Here is a 17,693-nt window from a genome sequence, read left to right as displayed (position 1 = left end):
ACATATATACGTCATATTATTATTTTACACGTGGCAGTAAAATTTCGTGAAACTTATTCGTAGCGAATATGGGAGGAGGAAGCTTTGCACAAAAAATTTGTATCACGAGAGAACTTTGCACTTCCATTTGTACGCGATAAAAAAAAAAAAAAAAAATTACAAAACGTAACTAACTGCAAAGCTCTTTTGAAACTTTTTTATAAATTACATTGAATGTGTGAATATAATTTTTAGTATTTTGCATAGTTATAAAAAAAAAATCATGTGCTAGCTTTGCTAAAATAGAAAAATCCATTACGAGCGAAACGATGTTGAAATTATACTGCAATATTTTTAATTAGGTAACATTCGCGTGCGCGTGCGTGCGTGCGTGTGTATGTTCATTCACCAATTACCTTTTCCAACTCCTATATCCTGTCTGTAATCGTCCGCGCCGATCTCACCATCGATTAGACAACCCAAGCCATCGGTCAACAAATCGTTACCGTTTTCCACTTTCTGCCTTCTACCGTCGTACAAACTGTCATTCATCTCAGGTATGGAAGCATCTGGTATGGTGTAGCTCACCATGCCGCCTAAAACAAGACGAAAGTTTTCACATGACAAGCTGTGTGCGAGACACACACAATAACTTCTTTGTAAGAGATACACATGTGTTTCCTTCAAACTTTTGCAACTATATTTATGTGTGTGCTATATATAAACCTTTCTCCGTTTTTTCTTTTTTTTTAGCAAGTACTTTTTCTTTCTTGTACCGCTAAATGATCGTGTTGGTTGTTGTTGAAATTTTGTTACAGCAACAAATCAAAAAACTTTCATCGAGGGTGAAAATATTTTTAGAGAAAGTTTTTTTACACACAAAATTTTTTTCAAAAATACATTTTGCAAGGTGCGCGTATATTTTTTTAATTAGAAAAAAAAAAAAAAACATTACATGTTATATTTATTCCCGCGCAGACTCGTCGATTATTAATTATTTTATTGAATGAAAGCGAAAAACTTTTTTTTACTTTCGCACTTTTTTTTTTACCTTCTACGTCGTTTTATCAAAATTCACCGTGTGTTTTTGCGAGCAGCGACACTTCGCTCTAGTTCCCGAACGCGCTTCGAAAATGAAGTGGCGTTGCTTAATAACGGTGGCACGAGAACGTGGTGGCGGAAGGAGCTTAGTTAAAATTAATCAATTAAAATTAATTAAAACGACTTGGCCGGTCGGGAGAGACGTACGCTTAGGAATTTTCGTGGTGGAGAAAATTAATAACGTGGCGCAAAAACGGCGCGGTGCGCTCACCTTGCCGTGTCGTGTCCAAAATCGCTTAACTACTCTTAATATTTCACGGTGTATACGGCGAGTACGCGCGGGTCCGACCGTTGTTGTCACGCGATCAAGCCAGTTTTGGTCAACGTACCTTTGCTTGATTCCGTGTCACGTGGATGACGCCCGAGGTAATAATTTTACTTTAGAACAACGTAACGCCTCGTCGCCACGCGGCTGTTCTGCAACTGACATCTAACACACCGGGAAATTCTCTGCGATCGTACAATATGAAAATAAGAAGCCGACCTCGTTTTCGCATATATTAATATATATATATATATATATATATATATATATATATACACATATATATATTTATATATAGTCGTCTTTTAAATCGAGATACAAGATATTCTCGCGCGAATCTTAGAAAAATAGGTAGTACGCTTGCAAATTACATGCGCGCGCCCGCGGCAAGAAAGGCACGATAACGTAGGGATGTGGAAGTATATCGCATTCTCGTGTTGTACAATAAAAAAAACACACACACACTAATCGTGACACAGATACAAATACTGAAAATTGTGTACTGTTACACCGTGTAACAGTGATAAGAAAATAAATAGCGAGTCAAATTAATCCGCAATTTGAGCAGCGAAGTCACCTCTTTGGCGTGCACTTTTCACGTGCTCGTGAATCGTTCGTGTAAACTGGTGAACATTTCAGCGATGTGTCGCTGATTATTCCTTGCCATTTTGAAAGTACGCATTATAAGGACGCCCGTGTTTCAGCACGCGCGTTCAGAAACATTGCTCTTACAGGCAGCGCGCGCGCTCCCCGCTCTGTAATCTGGCAATCCGCTAATCTAATCTGCGCCAAGCAATCTTCTCTCTTCCGCGGCCCGAAATTATTGCGAATTTTCATTGGGATCGTTAAGAACGACTTCGCAACGAGAAAGTGTAATTCCTAACAAGTTTCGCGTTAATGCAATTCTCTTTTATATACGAATAGAGAAATATATCCACGCGAGGTTTGTAGATTATTGTTAATGCGCGGTGATTTACTTGCTTAAAACCGGAATAATTGTGCGTTTTACGTCACACAAATTCCAAGTTAAATTTCCTTTTTTTTTTTTATGACGTGTTCTTGACATTAAGCAGCAAAAAAAAAACTTGTAGATGAATGTATATATATATATTCTATAAATTACGTATTTTTTGTGCGCAATTGTTCTACGAAAGAGATTTTGTTCTATATTCTAAAAACAGCTCAAGTTTGATTTTTCTTTCAAAAATCTGTCTGTTTCACGACAATAAAATTCTACAATCAAAGTTAATAGATCAACATATAATTTTTCATATGCTGTCGTACCCATATAAAAGGTCGCTTGAACGAATATTCGTCATATTCGTAAATGATACACACACACACACACACACACACACACGTACACATGTTTTTTCCAATCGCGTTCTATCAGCTGAGGTTTGGTACATTTGTATCCTGTCAGACCGCGAATGTCAATAGCAGCAGGACAATGTCGTGGCGGTTCTGTATCGCCGTTGACCGAATATAGGCCGTGTTGCCCCCCGCGATTCGGGAGTAATCGTTCGTGTTCACCGGGTTCGGGGCAGGGCATCAACGTTGTTTTAACCAGATGCCGTGCACGACCGCCATAAATCCGGCATACCCGCCCAGTCGAGCTCCGATCTCACACGCTCCGAATACTTCTTACAGCGCGAAAGCTCTCATGTCGCCGTTTTACCGGCGACGGCCGCCAGTAGCCGCTACATACGTCATCGCTCGCACGTGCGCGACCTCGGTTGCTGTTGGATATTAGCGACCCAGAAAAATGATTTATGCAAATACGTATATCCCTAGCACTGATAATAAGGGTACGGACTTGCGTCAGTGTATGATCGTCTCATATTTTTTTATTTCTCATAATACAACAGACCTCATCGTTCAAAAAAGATCTGCTGATCGATAATAAAAATATTACAGCAAAAAAAACTTATTTATTATTTTATAGAAAGGATCTTTAATGGCAGTGACGACAACTTCGTTGTACGTCATTAAAGTTTATTGAAGTACTGTGGATGTCATTATTTGTTGAAACATTACTCAACTTGCGTGTACCTGTATGAGAGTTTGCTTCTGAACTTCATTGTCTCACACACACACACACACACACACACATTAATTGATTCGATTAATAGAAAATAAAAATATATTTATTTTTATAAAAGTAAAATTTTTTTATTTGTTACTCAGTTCTACTAATTTGTAGATATATACTTATATGAGTAATTATGTATCTGTAAATTAAAAAAAATAATCGTTTATATTGAATATATAACATATCACATTTTTATTTAACGTTTTTTTTATACGTGTTTTTCTCTCTCTCTTCTTTGTGTAATATTATCGTTCGGACTGACGGTTTCTACTTTGTGTGAAACATATTCCAACAATAGCAAGTTTTTCATTTGAAAGTAGAGAGCTTCTGTGTTGTCAGCATTTAATGAGAAATTTTTCAACCGACTTTCTTTGTGTTATACTACGCGAGGTTTCAAGATGAAAGAAAAAAATGTGTAAGAAAAAATATTTCTTGCGTGTGTCCACGTAAAAAGACAAACGAAAAAACAGTCGAAAAAAAGAAAACAGATATAAACAATATATATATATATATATTGCAAATATTTATTTAAATATGTTCAACTTATTGTTAAACATTACGCTTGCGGTAAGCAAATGTTTGTTAGTAGTGTACAAAAATTATACAGTGCTTTTATCTCTGATCTTTATATGCTGCTTTTGTAGAATTTGTATGAAATTATGTCTTGAATTTAGGAGTCCGGTAAAATAACGCGGACGAGAAAAGAAACTGTATGCAAATTTATGCAAATAGCATTGTGGTAGAGCACAGCATGTTTGTTATACATAACACACGCACCTGTACATAAATTATGAGAATGGGTGTCGTATGCGTCACGAATACTTAACATTCGTTACTTTGTTAGATCAAAACTAGAGAAAGAGAGAGAGAGAGAGAGACTCGGAGAGAGACAAAACAAATTACTGAAAAAAAACTGAAAAAATGAATTAAAAGTTGTCACGTTTTGCATGTTATTCAAAGATATAAATAAGAAATTTTAAGAAATCTCGGTCAACTTTTAAAAGTGTAAGAATATCAATATTCAACAAATCGCGAATCACTTTAATAAAATTAAAAAAAATTAAAAAATGGACAGAAGAACAATTATTTTATAAAAATTATGTTGTACATTTAAACTTATCAGTATTTAAACAAAAGATGAATTACATTTAATTGTCAATCTTTATGTCTGTTTCGGCACTTGGTTTTTCGTTTCAAGTTGAGAAAAAAATTGCGACAGTTTCAATTTTGTTTGTTGTTATAGAACCTTTGTTATTTTTCTTTTGATGTAAAACAAACAATTTACAATGCACATACAAATAGTAACAGCTCATTGAAGAGAGACAGTAGATGCTAGAACTGGGTCAAAAATAAATGTAGCAGGCTCGACCTAGGAATGAGCTCGTCCGTATAATGCTGTTACCAACGTTAATGGGATCTAGCGCTGTAGTTAGAGCCAACGGCACCCTATGCCTTCTCACAAGCGTCTCAACGACGTCTCGGCAAATTGAATGAAATTGCAATTTGGAAATTAATCGTTAGATGTCCACTCGAGCGACGTCGCGTCAACGCCATTCAACCATGTACGTGCAAATGCAATTGCACGTACGTGCTTCCGGTCTCAAATATTCATGATTTCGCGAATATTTGCAGTAAAATCGATGTGCCCGTAATTTCTGTTTACGCTCAAACGAGAAGCATATTCAGAGACTATTTAATGTCGCTTCTGTTATCTTGTTGTGTTTATTGATTTATTGGCAACACACAGAAAATTCTGATGCGAACGTGTTAGTGACAACGCACACGAGACGCGCATACTGCTGTTATGTCATTTTCAATGATAATTCGGTTGTGCTACAACCGAATAAGTTTGCACGGATGTGTGTGGCGTTTTGTGCTTGCAAAACTTTATATGACGAGAGATGACTAACAAAAACATTTATTTATTTGCATAAGAGTTTTTGATTAACAACAAATGTCATTATCGTGTTTCTAAAATTACGTTTCTCTCTTTACGAGGGATATTGATGATGTACGTTTATTTATATTTATTTTATATACGTTTAAATAATGTGTAATCGTACACACACAAACGTAAATATATTAATTTTACTTTATTTTTTTATAACAATAAAAAAAAATCAATTTCAAAATGAGAAATTTATAACAACACACTTAAAAACTATATATAAAACGTAGTTCGAATTTTAAAACATTTGCGTACTTATACGTTGTTCGAGATGCGCACAACATATTTTTCTTATAGTAACTGTAACACTTACTCGAGTCTCGGCATCCCTTGAGCTCGATGCGAAGACAAACTGTACGTCTGTGCTCCGAGTGCGGCAGAATTCGGATTTTGCTGGCAAAGATAGGCGGAATCAAATTGTGCGACACGACGGTAGAAGTGTCGCTGTTGCCGGCTAAAACCTACGGGGAGAATCAAAGAGAACAATACAATAAATGTTACTACTAATAAAACAGAGAAAACGCGAGAAGCGATAAAATTAGCGACGTCACTCTTGCGCGTCACTTGACACGCAAAGAGAACAATTTTTGGATTAACAACGTCACCTCGACGGCGCGAATAACGAGATTTGTTTTTAATTCGCTGTATTGACGAGAAAGGCGAGTTTGTTTTTTTTTTTTTTTTTTTTTTTTTCTAGACGGCTGCGGATTTAACCACGTATGACTCTTATCACGAGAAGACCATACAGCGTTAATACGATTAAACTCTGTATAACGGACACATTTCGCTCCGAAAATTTCTCAGTATTTATATAGACGTCTCAATTTTGAAATCGGTTAATATAATATACCGACTCCGAATGCGTGCGCGCGCCGCTCAAATGTGTGCAGGCATCATAAATTTTTCACGATGAAAATATCGAAACATCCGTCTGATGACAAGTCCCGACAATTTCGACAATAATAATGCGTTTTAAAAACGTAACGCGCTAATAAATACGAATTATCCGGGAAAACTTTGCGCGCGCCGTAAACTTCCCGTGAATTGACACTCCGGCGTAACCAACTGTTACGATTTCTGGCAATCAATTATTTACGACCTCGGATACCGCACTTCGGCTCATCTCACAGTTTCATTATGAATCGCATGAGTATTTAATTAAGCGATGGAATTATTCGATCTAAATATAATGCAATGACCATATCATTAAATCATTTATATGATCGCATTGCATATTGGCATCACAAATGGTGAAATTATTTATAGAACAGAGACGTAAGTTTGTATGCATGTATACATGTGACAAAGTGAGTTGTGCAATATAGAGTTGAATATCTCTGTAAGATAAAAAAGCAACAAATTATTTTCTATCTGTAATATGAAAATGTTATTATTATTCGTTATTACTTTTTTTCATACAATATTATTATGCGCATAAGTGGTAAAATTGTAAAATATAATTATAAAACTTGTTATCAGAAAGTAATAAAAAGAGGAAAAAAAAAAAACGATAGGAGTTACCGCGATAGAAACAGCGATCGCTATAGAAATAATTCTACAATGGGAGCGCGCACTGTCGAAGGCAGCGATGCGCGATTCAATCTCGAGCCCGATATTCGCGAGAATATCGCCGATGGAAGAACAAGGAGGGAAAAGGGTAGACTGAAAACGTCTAGTTCTCGAAAAGGGGAAGTTGCACTTTTAGCGACGCTTAACCATACGTTACGGCACGAAGACGTTACGTGCAATTCTCTAGCACAAGAGTAGATCGTTTATCGATTGCTTCTCAGTTCCTTGTTTCTCAACTGGGATACCCCGGCGCGCAGGGGTACCATAGAGAAGCTGTGGCTCGAAATCGAAATCGAAGTTGAACGTATGGTGATCCAATCAACCGTGAAACAAAAAGAATTTTGATATCGCGCGAGAAAAAAGAATACATTTTATTTAAACGTGAAAAGACATTTTTATTTTATTTTATTTTTTTTTGAAAAAATAACTGCGAAATGTACTTTTATTGAGTTTTTATACTCGTATGACAACGCGCGAATATCCTAGCCGTATATCCGTTCACTGTTACACAAATAAATGAAATTACGTATTAATTAAATCACAAGTTCGCAAGCACATTGAATAATAAAATTTTCGAATAAACAAATCGTGAAAATTGCATACTTGCGCGGTTTATTCTCCGATATATATCCATGTAGATATAGTTTTTAATTTATAAACGTATTTATAAATGTATTTATATTCTGCCTCTCTTCTCCCGGTTGTTTGCGCAAACAATATTTTCGATGTACATTTACTTGCTGTTCATACGATACCACAATACGGTACCACAAAAAGTGCGTGTTATTTATTTTAACTTTTCTTAAAATATTACATATCATTTCCTTATATTTAAATCATCTATTTCTCTTTATATTACCGTCTTTAGGAACTTTAGTTTGCGCGTTAAAATTTTCTTACAGATAATTAATTAGTAGAAGTTCCACCAATTAAGCGTCATTAAGCGATTGCCAAGTAGAGTTCTAACTATGAATAAAGTAACTCGGGGAGTTGAGATCCCGTACAATTTCAATCGAATAAAATGCCAATTTGACAACAGGCGCGTGGTCGTTTGCAACCTGTTTTACAAGTTTGCTCTATACGTATCGTTTGCGCACGTTTGTTTGAGTCTGTTCCAATTGAGACATGGTGTAAACTACCGATAACCTGCGCACGACACTTCCACTATTGAATGTTCGTCGTAATCAAACTCCGCAATTGCTCTCTTCTATGCAATAACTACTTTTCACTGTTACGGATTTGTTGTATATTTTAATTATAACAAAAAAAAATATATATATATATATAAAACACATTGATAAATAAATTTTTATACAGAATTGTATAAATTTAAAAAACTATTGTTTTTCTTTTATAAAAAAAATAAAGTTAACACATTTATTAACATTAGCAATTACATGAAAGTATAATATACATGCTAAGAAAGAGCAAAAAAATATATAATATTGTTGTCTCATTGTTTTCTTAAAAAATGTTTTAATAGATTTTTTATTTATTGAGAGATTCATAAAATAACGTGATGATCCAGTCTGTTCAATTTATTAGTTAATTAGTCGAGAAATAGCGAGAGAGGCAGCAAGTTTGGCAAATAGCCCAATTTGTGCGATCACCTCTTTCCTATAGATATTATCGCCAGATGTGCGCCCTGTTCTACCTTACCTCTTTGTTGTCCCAGCGTTTATATGAACGCCACCGAGTGAAGCCGGGTCGTCGATACTCCAGGGTGTAACCCTCGACGTATTCCTGACCACGACCGCGATCGAAACGGCCCTGTGTCTGCACACCGGTAACAACGTGAGTACCTTGCAGATCAACTTGAAGCCACTCGTGAACCCCTTTTTCTATTTGGTGTTTGGGACACCAAGCACCGCCGGCTGTTTCCGTCCGAAGTCTAGTTTACGAGAATAATTTTGTATTATTAATACGTGTTAATAATAGTATTTCTTCTTTTTTTATGTATCTGACAAACAATTATTTTTATAAGGTTTCAGAGAATTTTTATGTATAAAATCTATGTCTCGTATTTTAGGATTATAAAATTGCATTAAAATTGTAAAAAAAAAAAGAAGATAATTGCGTATACAATTGCGTGAGTTGCAAGCGAATAAATGTGAATCGTTAGATTTCATTTTGCCACGGAATTATTACACTCTACTGGCTTTTATGTACAATACACACACACACACACACACACACTCACACGCACGCGCGAACGCGGAAAGTTTGCTCGTGCAATTATACCTATTGTACGGCGCGATTCTGTTACTATCTTTTGAACTAAAAAGAACAATTCGCGAGATCATTTCTAGGTTTTAAGAACTTTCACACCGTCTGAAAAGTATATTTAAACGGCAAATCCGTGATTTTTACTCGTGTGCTTTTCCGCTCACGTTTTCTCCTCTTCTGTCGATTATTTACGTTCGCTTTAAATGGTGCTAATAAAAGTCTACGCCAGTTCAAGCACTTCTGACCGAGAGAGAGAAAAAGAGAGAGAGAGAGTGGAGCCTCGTACTTAATAACGAAGTTAGCTTTACCACAAAACAAGAAGATTTTCGCTTTTTCTGGCTTTCCTTTCGCCGACGATTGATTTTCAGACAGCGTTTTTTTTGTTTCCGCCGCGTCACTTCGCTTGCCATTTACGTAGAGTTTTTCATGACACAGTCTTTTCAATACGAAAAAGTTTTATTGTTGCAAAAGTTTCATACACGCGGCCTCGATAGAAATTTCACATTATTAAGTAAATTACGCTCTTACGAAAACTTCCGTACGCGTGAAAAGTGTCAACTAAGTACGAACAAAGCTCGTTATTAATATTGTAAAGCCGCGAACGCGGAGAGAACGTAACTTTCTGTGTGGTATTAGATATAATGCACTGAATTATTTTTCGTTCTGCTGAAGATTATATTTTAAAAATTCCGTAAAAACTTCGATTAAATAATAAAAAAAATTCTATTTGCGCACATGTATGATTTTTGTCATATTAAATTCTTTTACACGCACGTATTCGTCAATTCATCATAATTCTGTATATAAATCGATTTTTTTAAGAGCCATTTATGAGGCATTGTTGTATATACATGTATATGCAGCGAGCTCTTCCCGAACCGACAATTCTGAATTCGAACCTTCCGGCAATACTCATTTATCAAGCGCGCTTGACGTCTGATCAATGATTGTCTTTTACCACTGCTTTAATTATCTCGCGGCGGAACGCGTTAATTTCGGCGCGATCACTTTCTCGCTGTATGTATTCATAATTTTGTTTTTTTTTTTTGCTTATTAATTTTTTAACAACGCAATCTGTTAGCAACCACATGCGTATTTTGCAATATAACTTTGTATAATCCTGCTCCAATAAAAGATATAGCGCATTAATCTGTTGCATTATGAAACATTTATCACGCAAACGCATATTGAAATAAACAGAAAATTAAATTTTGCACACTTCTCTCATTTTATTTTATTCATTTGTTGATTAATTACATCAATTTCCGATACGTATATTTTGCGTGCAATTATACGGCAATATGTACAAGTTTTTTTTTTGTCACAACGCGGCTTTAATAATCAAATTAAACTTCTGCGTAAATGTAATTTTACTCTTGTACAGTAGAGATTCTCGTATTTAAGTTACACTTTGGCACGATAAATTGATTCGTAGAAAACAAAATGTAAGAAAAATAGACGCGTACAGATATTTATCTTCCGTAAAATATAATTACTTTAAAAATTAAATCGTCGTTAATACAGCTTAAACTTTTCATTGCGCATGCTTCGACCTCTGAATTCACTGTTCATCTTGATGTATTTTTCAAATTTTCAATCAGTAATTGACTCAGCTCACGTGTTAACATGTATCCATCTCGTTACACGACGACTTTAATAACAGCATATTACTGTAAGTTTACGTATTAATTTTACAATGCGTATTTTGTATTTAAAAATTTTTTTGTTCTTTGAAATCTATTGTTTTTATATTCAATTTGTAGAAAGATTTTGATAAAGACCTAAAACCGATGGTCGAAACGTTATCACATTATACATACACATTACATCTTGAAAAATAAAAATCATCTTCACGTGTTTGCACAACAACATCCGTGTCTTGCTTCAACTGCCTCTCATCTTGTTTTTTTATAATTACTTTATATTTTTCGCGGATCGAATTGTACGCCCAACGACGGTCGCGTATACGGGCACAGTTAGACAGTTAACTCCGAGAAAATTAGGTTTGAATAAGTTAAATTCGCGATGTGTGAGCGTTGAATCAATATCGCCGGTGCTCGGAAAAAGCAAACTTTCGCAATAGATGGATGAATGGGATCGCTGAGTTATAAACCGAAACATGCGCGACAGCTGCGTAAAATATAGAGGAACGAGGGCGCGTCGAAAAAGAGAACGCAGAAAAATAATGCATCGCGCGCGGCACAACCTCCCGCGGACAATGTCAGTGCGTTAAACTCGTAGTTTTGATGGACGAATCTCTACTCTCTTCTCGCGCGTAGTGCATCAAAAAACGGTTAGCAACGTATCTTTTAACGTTGCGGGGAACACATATATATATATATAGTACGTCGTAAAAGTAATACGCTCTCACCGGCCATTTCGTGGTCCGACGTTCGTCACGTACGACGAGGACGCAGTGATCGCGGAATCCGGTATGTCACCCGATTCCATTCCCAGGGACTGATTACATGATCCTGGAACATGACATGTTTTAATTTAATTAAAACAAACTTGACTTGAAGAACATAATGTACGTACGCACATATACATACACATCGATACATAAAACAGCACAGTTGTTTTTATACAGTTAAAAATTAATTTAATTATTCCTCTCATTGAAATTTTCTTCAAAATTTTTTTCTAACTAACAACAAAAAGAGTATTGAAACAATTATTATTCATAATCGTTGTTTTGTGTGCTGCAACAAATTGTGCGCGAGTAAAAAAAAATTATTTCAAATGTAAACGCACAATAGACCTTTCATTCCTGGCGTTCCATACAATCGGCAGCGCATTGTGTTTGCCGTAAAGCTCTCTTTCGAAAGACAATCAATAGAAAGAAACAACAACAAGTGCGTGATACGTCGCACTATAGCGCCATCATTGGGAAGCGCTCTTTAAAGTTGGAGTGTATTCGCGGGAATCACGAACGTAAATAGCAATTACGACGTCGTCGTCGCAATCGTTGTTCGCGGAGTTGGGATAAGTGGCAAATGGCTCGAAGCTTCGAGCCGCATCGCCGTCGGGATATTATCCAATCACTATACTTATTAGTCTTTCAGCGATCTCATTCACGGTTTCAATTCGCGGTCGTTACGTTTACTGTCATTCGGTTGTAATCTTTCCATTAAAGTTTTCGTTGGACAACAAAAAGCTGCGCCGCGGAAACGAATCCTTCGCCCGCCATGGGAAAACTTCATACCGGGGATCAATCGCCCTGAATAAATTTGCTCTGCGAGATCGAACGGCGATCAACTATCTCGCGCGATTTTATTTACAATTAGGAAAATATATCGATCGGGCAACATTTCTCATTTCGCGCCGTACGGATTAAATTCTAAAGTCTAATACCAGATTTTTCTCTTAAAACGATTGCGAGCATCAGTTTTTTTTTTTTCTACGATATTTGAGATTATATCTGGTTACGCGCTTTGTGTTTCTGTACACACAACGAGTATTAAAAAACGTTATAATTGTTAGGTTTATTTTCCAACGCGGCATTCTGCGTAATTACAAAGCGCGGAGAAAAACGCGCGGAGAAACCTAACCTTTTGATTCTGAAATCAACGAACAGGAAAAATCGTTCGAGTCTGTCCTTATTTTATTGGTCCCGGACGACGTACAGTCAAACGTGAGCGCGCGCGTATGGTCGATTAAATCTTTTTGCAATGCCTGTCAGCTGTGCGGTTTTTATGTAAGGTTCGGCAACCCTCTTAGAGAAACCTCAAGAAGTAAACGATCGGGGGTCTAAAGTCGGCCAGGAGGACGGGTTGGAATTTCTTCCTTACGATGGGGCAAAGTCAGGAACTCGAGCAATAAACATCGCGATTGTCGTTATTACCGCTCGAGAGTAACGGTGCTACTATCAAAATCTACTAGACGTCGTTACAACGAAATCCACTAAAAACTTCATAGATCTTTCACCAGCTTTGGGGGAAAATGCGCGCGAAAGAGCTTTGCGATGTTGTAGAAACGAGATGATCGTTGAAAACTGCTATACAACAAATCGCTATAAAACACACACGATTCTATGCGGACTCAAACTGACTTGTGTGTAAAGTATACACACGCACTCTCCTTGCGCGCACAATGTAAAACATTTTTTTTAAACAACTCTATAACAATTTTTATGCCAACTATAACAATATAACAATATAACAATTTTCTCTATAACAATATAACAATTTTTATGGTGTCATTAGTTTTTTTTTTTTGGTACATATTGTGAGAAGCAATTATAATAATGAATAAAAAGAGAGATGTGAAACGCATCCCGAGTATAAAATTACAATTGTTATTTAATATTAACAATGTAATTTTACGACAGTTAAAAGCTCGTGAAAACGTACAACTAAATATTTAAGACCGAGCCGATATGCCGGATGTACGTGCAATTATATATTATGTATATATATATATATGCGTACATCAGGAGATCCGAGTTTGATGTCTTTTTCGTAATGAATTTTTTAATTTCCCCATGAAAAGGTAAATTGAGTATTTCACATATATGAGAAGCACCTTATGTAAATTTTCGAATCGAATTTAATTCGAATATTTTCACGTGTATTAATTTACACGTTTAAAGAAAGTAAATAAACATATGTAAGTGCACGTGTACATACATCAGCAGCATATCAACACGGTATCGATTTTAATACTTAATATAATTTTATTTGCTCGGCATAGTTTCGATAATATGAAAAGTATTCAAAATATAAAATATTGAAAAAAAAATAAAACAAGTTATAAAATAAGTTATAAAATAAGTTATAAAAACAAAATCGCGAAATGCTGTGCGATATATGAAGAGAAAAATATATATGTACATATATATATATATATGTATATAGAATTTATATCATAACTTCGCACTATTTGATATAACTTCATTCTAAGTTTCTATATTCGGGTTGTCGCGTTACGGTACCGGCGAGAGACATTTTGCAACCATCCCTCAGATGTCGGCAGACATCCCTCGCAGACACCGCGAGACACATAGAAATCGCATGGGCATTTGAACTTGGTGGGAAACGTATTCATAGAATTCACGCGCTCTCCATCTTTCCCTTCGGTTTTACGCAAATATTCTTCCGCGACGCGCTTTGTTCCAATCCACAAATAGAGCGGATAAGAGAAAAGAAACACATGTCAAACGTTCGATCGAAAAATAGTGGAAGCCGCGCCAGTCACAAACGACATGAAATAACGCAAACCCCAGGAGAAACGATACGGTGTTGCTGCTACCGCTCCCGCCATCGTGTCCGCGATCGTCCGTGTCGTGTTTGCACGCGCTGTGCAACACAGACTAAGCACTGAAAGGGGAATGATAACTAACTTCGCAAACAAAGTCACAAATTGATAAATGAACGCGGAGCGAGCTATTGATGCCGAAAATTACGTTTAATACATCAAGCGCAATGACAACTGATGTGTTTTGAAACACACATTTGAGAAATATATTAAGTTTTATTGGGGGAAAAAAAAAAAGAACAATCCGCAGAAAAGCTGACAATTTGCTCATCGAACGCGATATATTTTCTCGAAAAGTGTAATTTCGCGCAAAATCACTCCGTTTTCTATCATTCAGCTCGTACTTGTCGGAATGTCCGCGCAACGATCTCGACTATAGTGCCAGGTAAGTAACAGCTCTTGTAACATTGTCCCGGGTAGGAGAATCCTGATGCGAGGTCGGTGGTATACGAGGCGTTTCGTGGATTCATTGCGACGCATTCCACGTCGAACTATTCGTCTTGCCAGGTGGCGTGCAATTTGGCGAACCCGAGGACACGACAGCCGGAAATCCGGACGCCTCGGCCACAGTCAGCGCCACGAAGACACCTTCAGGACTGGTTGGATGCGCGTCTTGGCGCCTCCCCCGCCAGTCTCGCAACGTTAGCTGCGCAAGATGTATTAAGGTAATTTAAGTTGTTGTAATACACGATCCTCTCCTCAAATATATATATATATACGTTACATTTATTTTCCGCGAATTTTCGCGCGATATTTTTATTTTTTTTTACTCGATGCAAATATCTTACGTTCTCAACTAAGAAATATATTTGCGGTCATACAAGCCGATCGCAGGATGTTGTGCGGAAAACTGCATATATATATATATATACATATATATATTTGTTTGCGTGTAAATTTTTACGCGCGAGTTTTTTGAATTGAATATCAATTCTTAAATTCATATTGGATGCTGGATTTGCATCACATATATGAGAGATCCCCCCTAACTAATTTTGAAAATATTGCAAAAATATCTTACGTTCTCCTTTTCTCTCGAATTCTGTTTTTTTTTTTCCTATACACGCGCGCGCGCAAAGTGACGTTTTTATCTTAATAATTCGTTGAAAAAATAAAAGTCGATTAAAACGCTCGTCTTTTGGAGTTTCAACAAACCGCATTCTTTCCGCTCTACGCGCAGCGTAGAACGCAATCGCCAAGTTAATCCGGCATGTGCGCGAATGTTAACCTTTCACACGAATATGCTAAAACTCGTCCTGCGCGCGAGATGTTCCCCAATGTTATCTGGCCCGCTTTGCCGGCCGTTACTACCGAATGAAAATCCGACTTGGAAACTTTCCTGTCGCGCGATGCGCTCTGTGCGCAAAATCGGCTTTCTCGTCGTTCTTCGAGTACCTACCGTTCGTTCGTACCGGATGAACCGGTGACCGACGGGGTCGCGCGTTTTTTTTCCGCAGCGATTTCTCCTGTTTGTCCTCGTTCGAAATAAGGATTTCGGATTGGAGAGGTTACCTGCTTGAAAACTCGACTACCGCGCCAAGGCAAAATCTCTCTCTTTTTTTTTTTTCTTCTTTTCCTTCGATCCCTTTTCTCTATCTTCTTCTCTCTTATTTGTTTCTATCTAGTTCCCGATTCGTTCGCGTTCGTTCGTTCCAACGATTCGATGGGAGTACGTCAGGTGTCCCGTCTATAATCCTCCGAACTAAGCACAAATGAAACTGCAACGATAGTTGATCCTGGCCGATAGCGTGGTTCCGTGTTCCTCTGAACCGCACTTGACATGTCTGCCAGTTTGAGGAATTATCGATTTCTTCTTTCCGGCTATCGGCTATTTTATATCGAACAAACTAAGTTATTTATTCGAACGTTTTATAGATACGCGTGGATCGAACTGTGCGCATTCGCGGCGCGAATTAAGGCCTCTGACAAAATTAACCGAACAATAATCCAGAACATATTTCCGCTTGACGACGTATATATACGATTTGACGTACGTATATATAAATCAGCAAAACGGACACGTTTGACGTTACACCGTTTCTGTTTGTAAGCAGACTTCGTCAAGCTTACTGCATGATAATTGGTAGTCGCTTCATCGGCTCGTTATCGCGCAGTGTGCGCGAGGCGCAATTCGAAAATCGTGTTAGCGTTGTACGTCGATGGGACCGAGCGATTATTCGTCCATTATCATCGCGTACATGCTCTCGTCTCGGTGTGTCCGGATTACAATACCAAATGATAGCCATCAGAAATGCACGACAGAACTTCGCAACAGCCCTTGGTCGTCCTCTGTGGCGGGGATATACGGATTTACGTGCGCCCGCTGTGAGATACGTAGATCGCCATTTGCGAGTGCGCGTGTGTGTATGCGTGTATCGTGTGTGCGGCAACGTTAACACGAAACACATTCGCTTTCCGCGGGGCGCGCCGCACTCATCCCGTCGGCATTTCGACGGGAAGACAGGCACTGCGTGGCACTGAAAAGAAGGGGATGAAGCGGACACCCATTCGAACACGAGGTTTCAAAGACGACGAAAACGCAAAACATACATAATGTGATGTGTGTGTGTGTGTATGAATATAATAAAAATACATATACGTTAATGCGTGATGTATATGTACACACACACGCTCGGCTCTTGGCGATGTGTCGCAAAACCATGTTATTCGGAAAACCATCACGCTACCGGGCTATATTTTAACGTCGTAAATGGATGTGTCTAGCCGAACGTGAATTTCTTACCTGATATCAACTGACGATACTCGGAGATATTGATGAATAGAACGCGACGTATATTCGTACAGTTCGTATACGAAAACATTCTCGGCTCGTCAAAATTTTTACTACACCCCACGCGTGTGTCCTCGAGGTTTTGATCTACATGAAATATATCATGTGTCTCTTCCTTCGCGTTACGAGCCAACTTCGGCGCTGCCAACTTCGCCTTTAGACATCCATCTTGTCAGTTTTACTTTGTTTCGTTGTTACATTCACACTTCGTTGTAATAACGTGAGATAAAAAAACAGCCAGCATATTGTGAATTAATTGTAATCAAAATTAACATACGCAAGATATAATAAAATGAATAAAGAAAGAGAGGGAAGAGGAAAATTATATAGAGAGAGAGATATAATAAAATAATAACTCTAATTAAAAGTGATTTAAAATATAATGTAAAACGCGCACATATGTTTAATATCGTAAAATTTGCAGTAAAATTATTTTACACCGGTCGCACAAATTGAACGTGAAGTG

The 17,693-nt window shown here is 37.3% G+C and overlaps 1 protein-coding gene across 2 annotated transcripts in view; it reads right to left on the bottom strand.

The window, feature by feature from the left end:
- Nucleotides 1-17,693, bottom strand: part of LOC109854107 (discoidin domain-containing receptor 2-like) — a 79,502-nt gene that overhangs the window by 10,762 nt on the left and 51,047 nt on the right. For both annotated transcript variants that reach the window (XM_020426890.1, XM_020426891.1), the window contains exons 3-6: nucleotides 11,552-11,654; nucleotides 8,614-8,845; nucleotides 5,699-5,846; nucleotides 396-575 (exon numbers count right to left, since the gene is read on the bottom strand). In XM_020426890.1, coding sequence (XP_020282479.1) covers nucleotides 396-575; nucleotides 5,699-5,846; nucleotides 8,614-8,845; nucleotides 11,552-11,654 — 663 coding nt within the window. The remainder of the gene's footprint in view (nucleotides 1-395; nucleotides 576-5,698; nucleotides 5,847-8,613; nucleotides 8,846-11,551; nucleotides 11,655-17,693) is intronic.

This window comes from Pseudomyrmex gracilis, unplaced genomic scaffold (genome assembly GCF_002006095.1).
Source record: "Pseudomyrmex gracilis isolate BER0280 unplaced genomic scaffold, ASM200609v1 scaffold_59, whole genome shotgun sequence".
Taxonomy (NCBI): Eukaryota; Metazoa; Arthropoda; class Insecta; order Hymenoptera; family Formicidae; genus Pseudomyrmex; species Pseudomyrmex gracilis.
The sequence above is the reverse complement of the archived record's forward strand: the minus strand, read 5'-3'. Positions and strand labels throughout refer to the sequence as shown.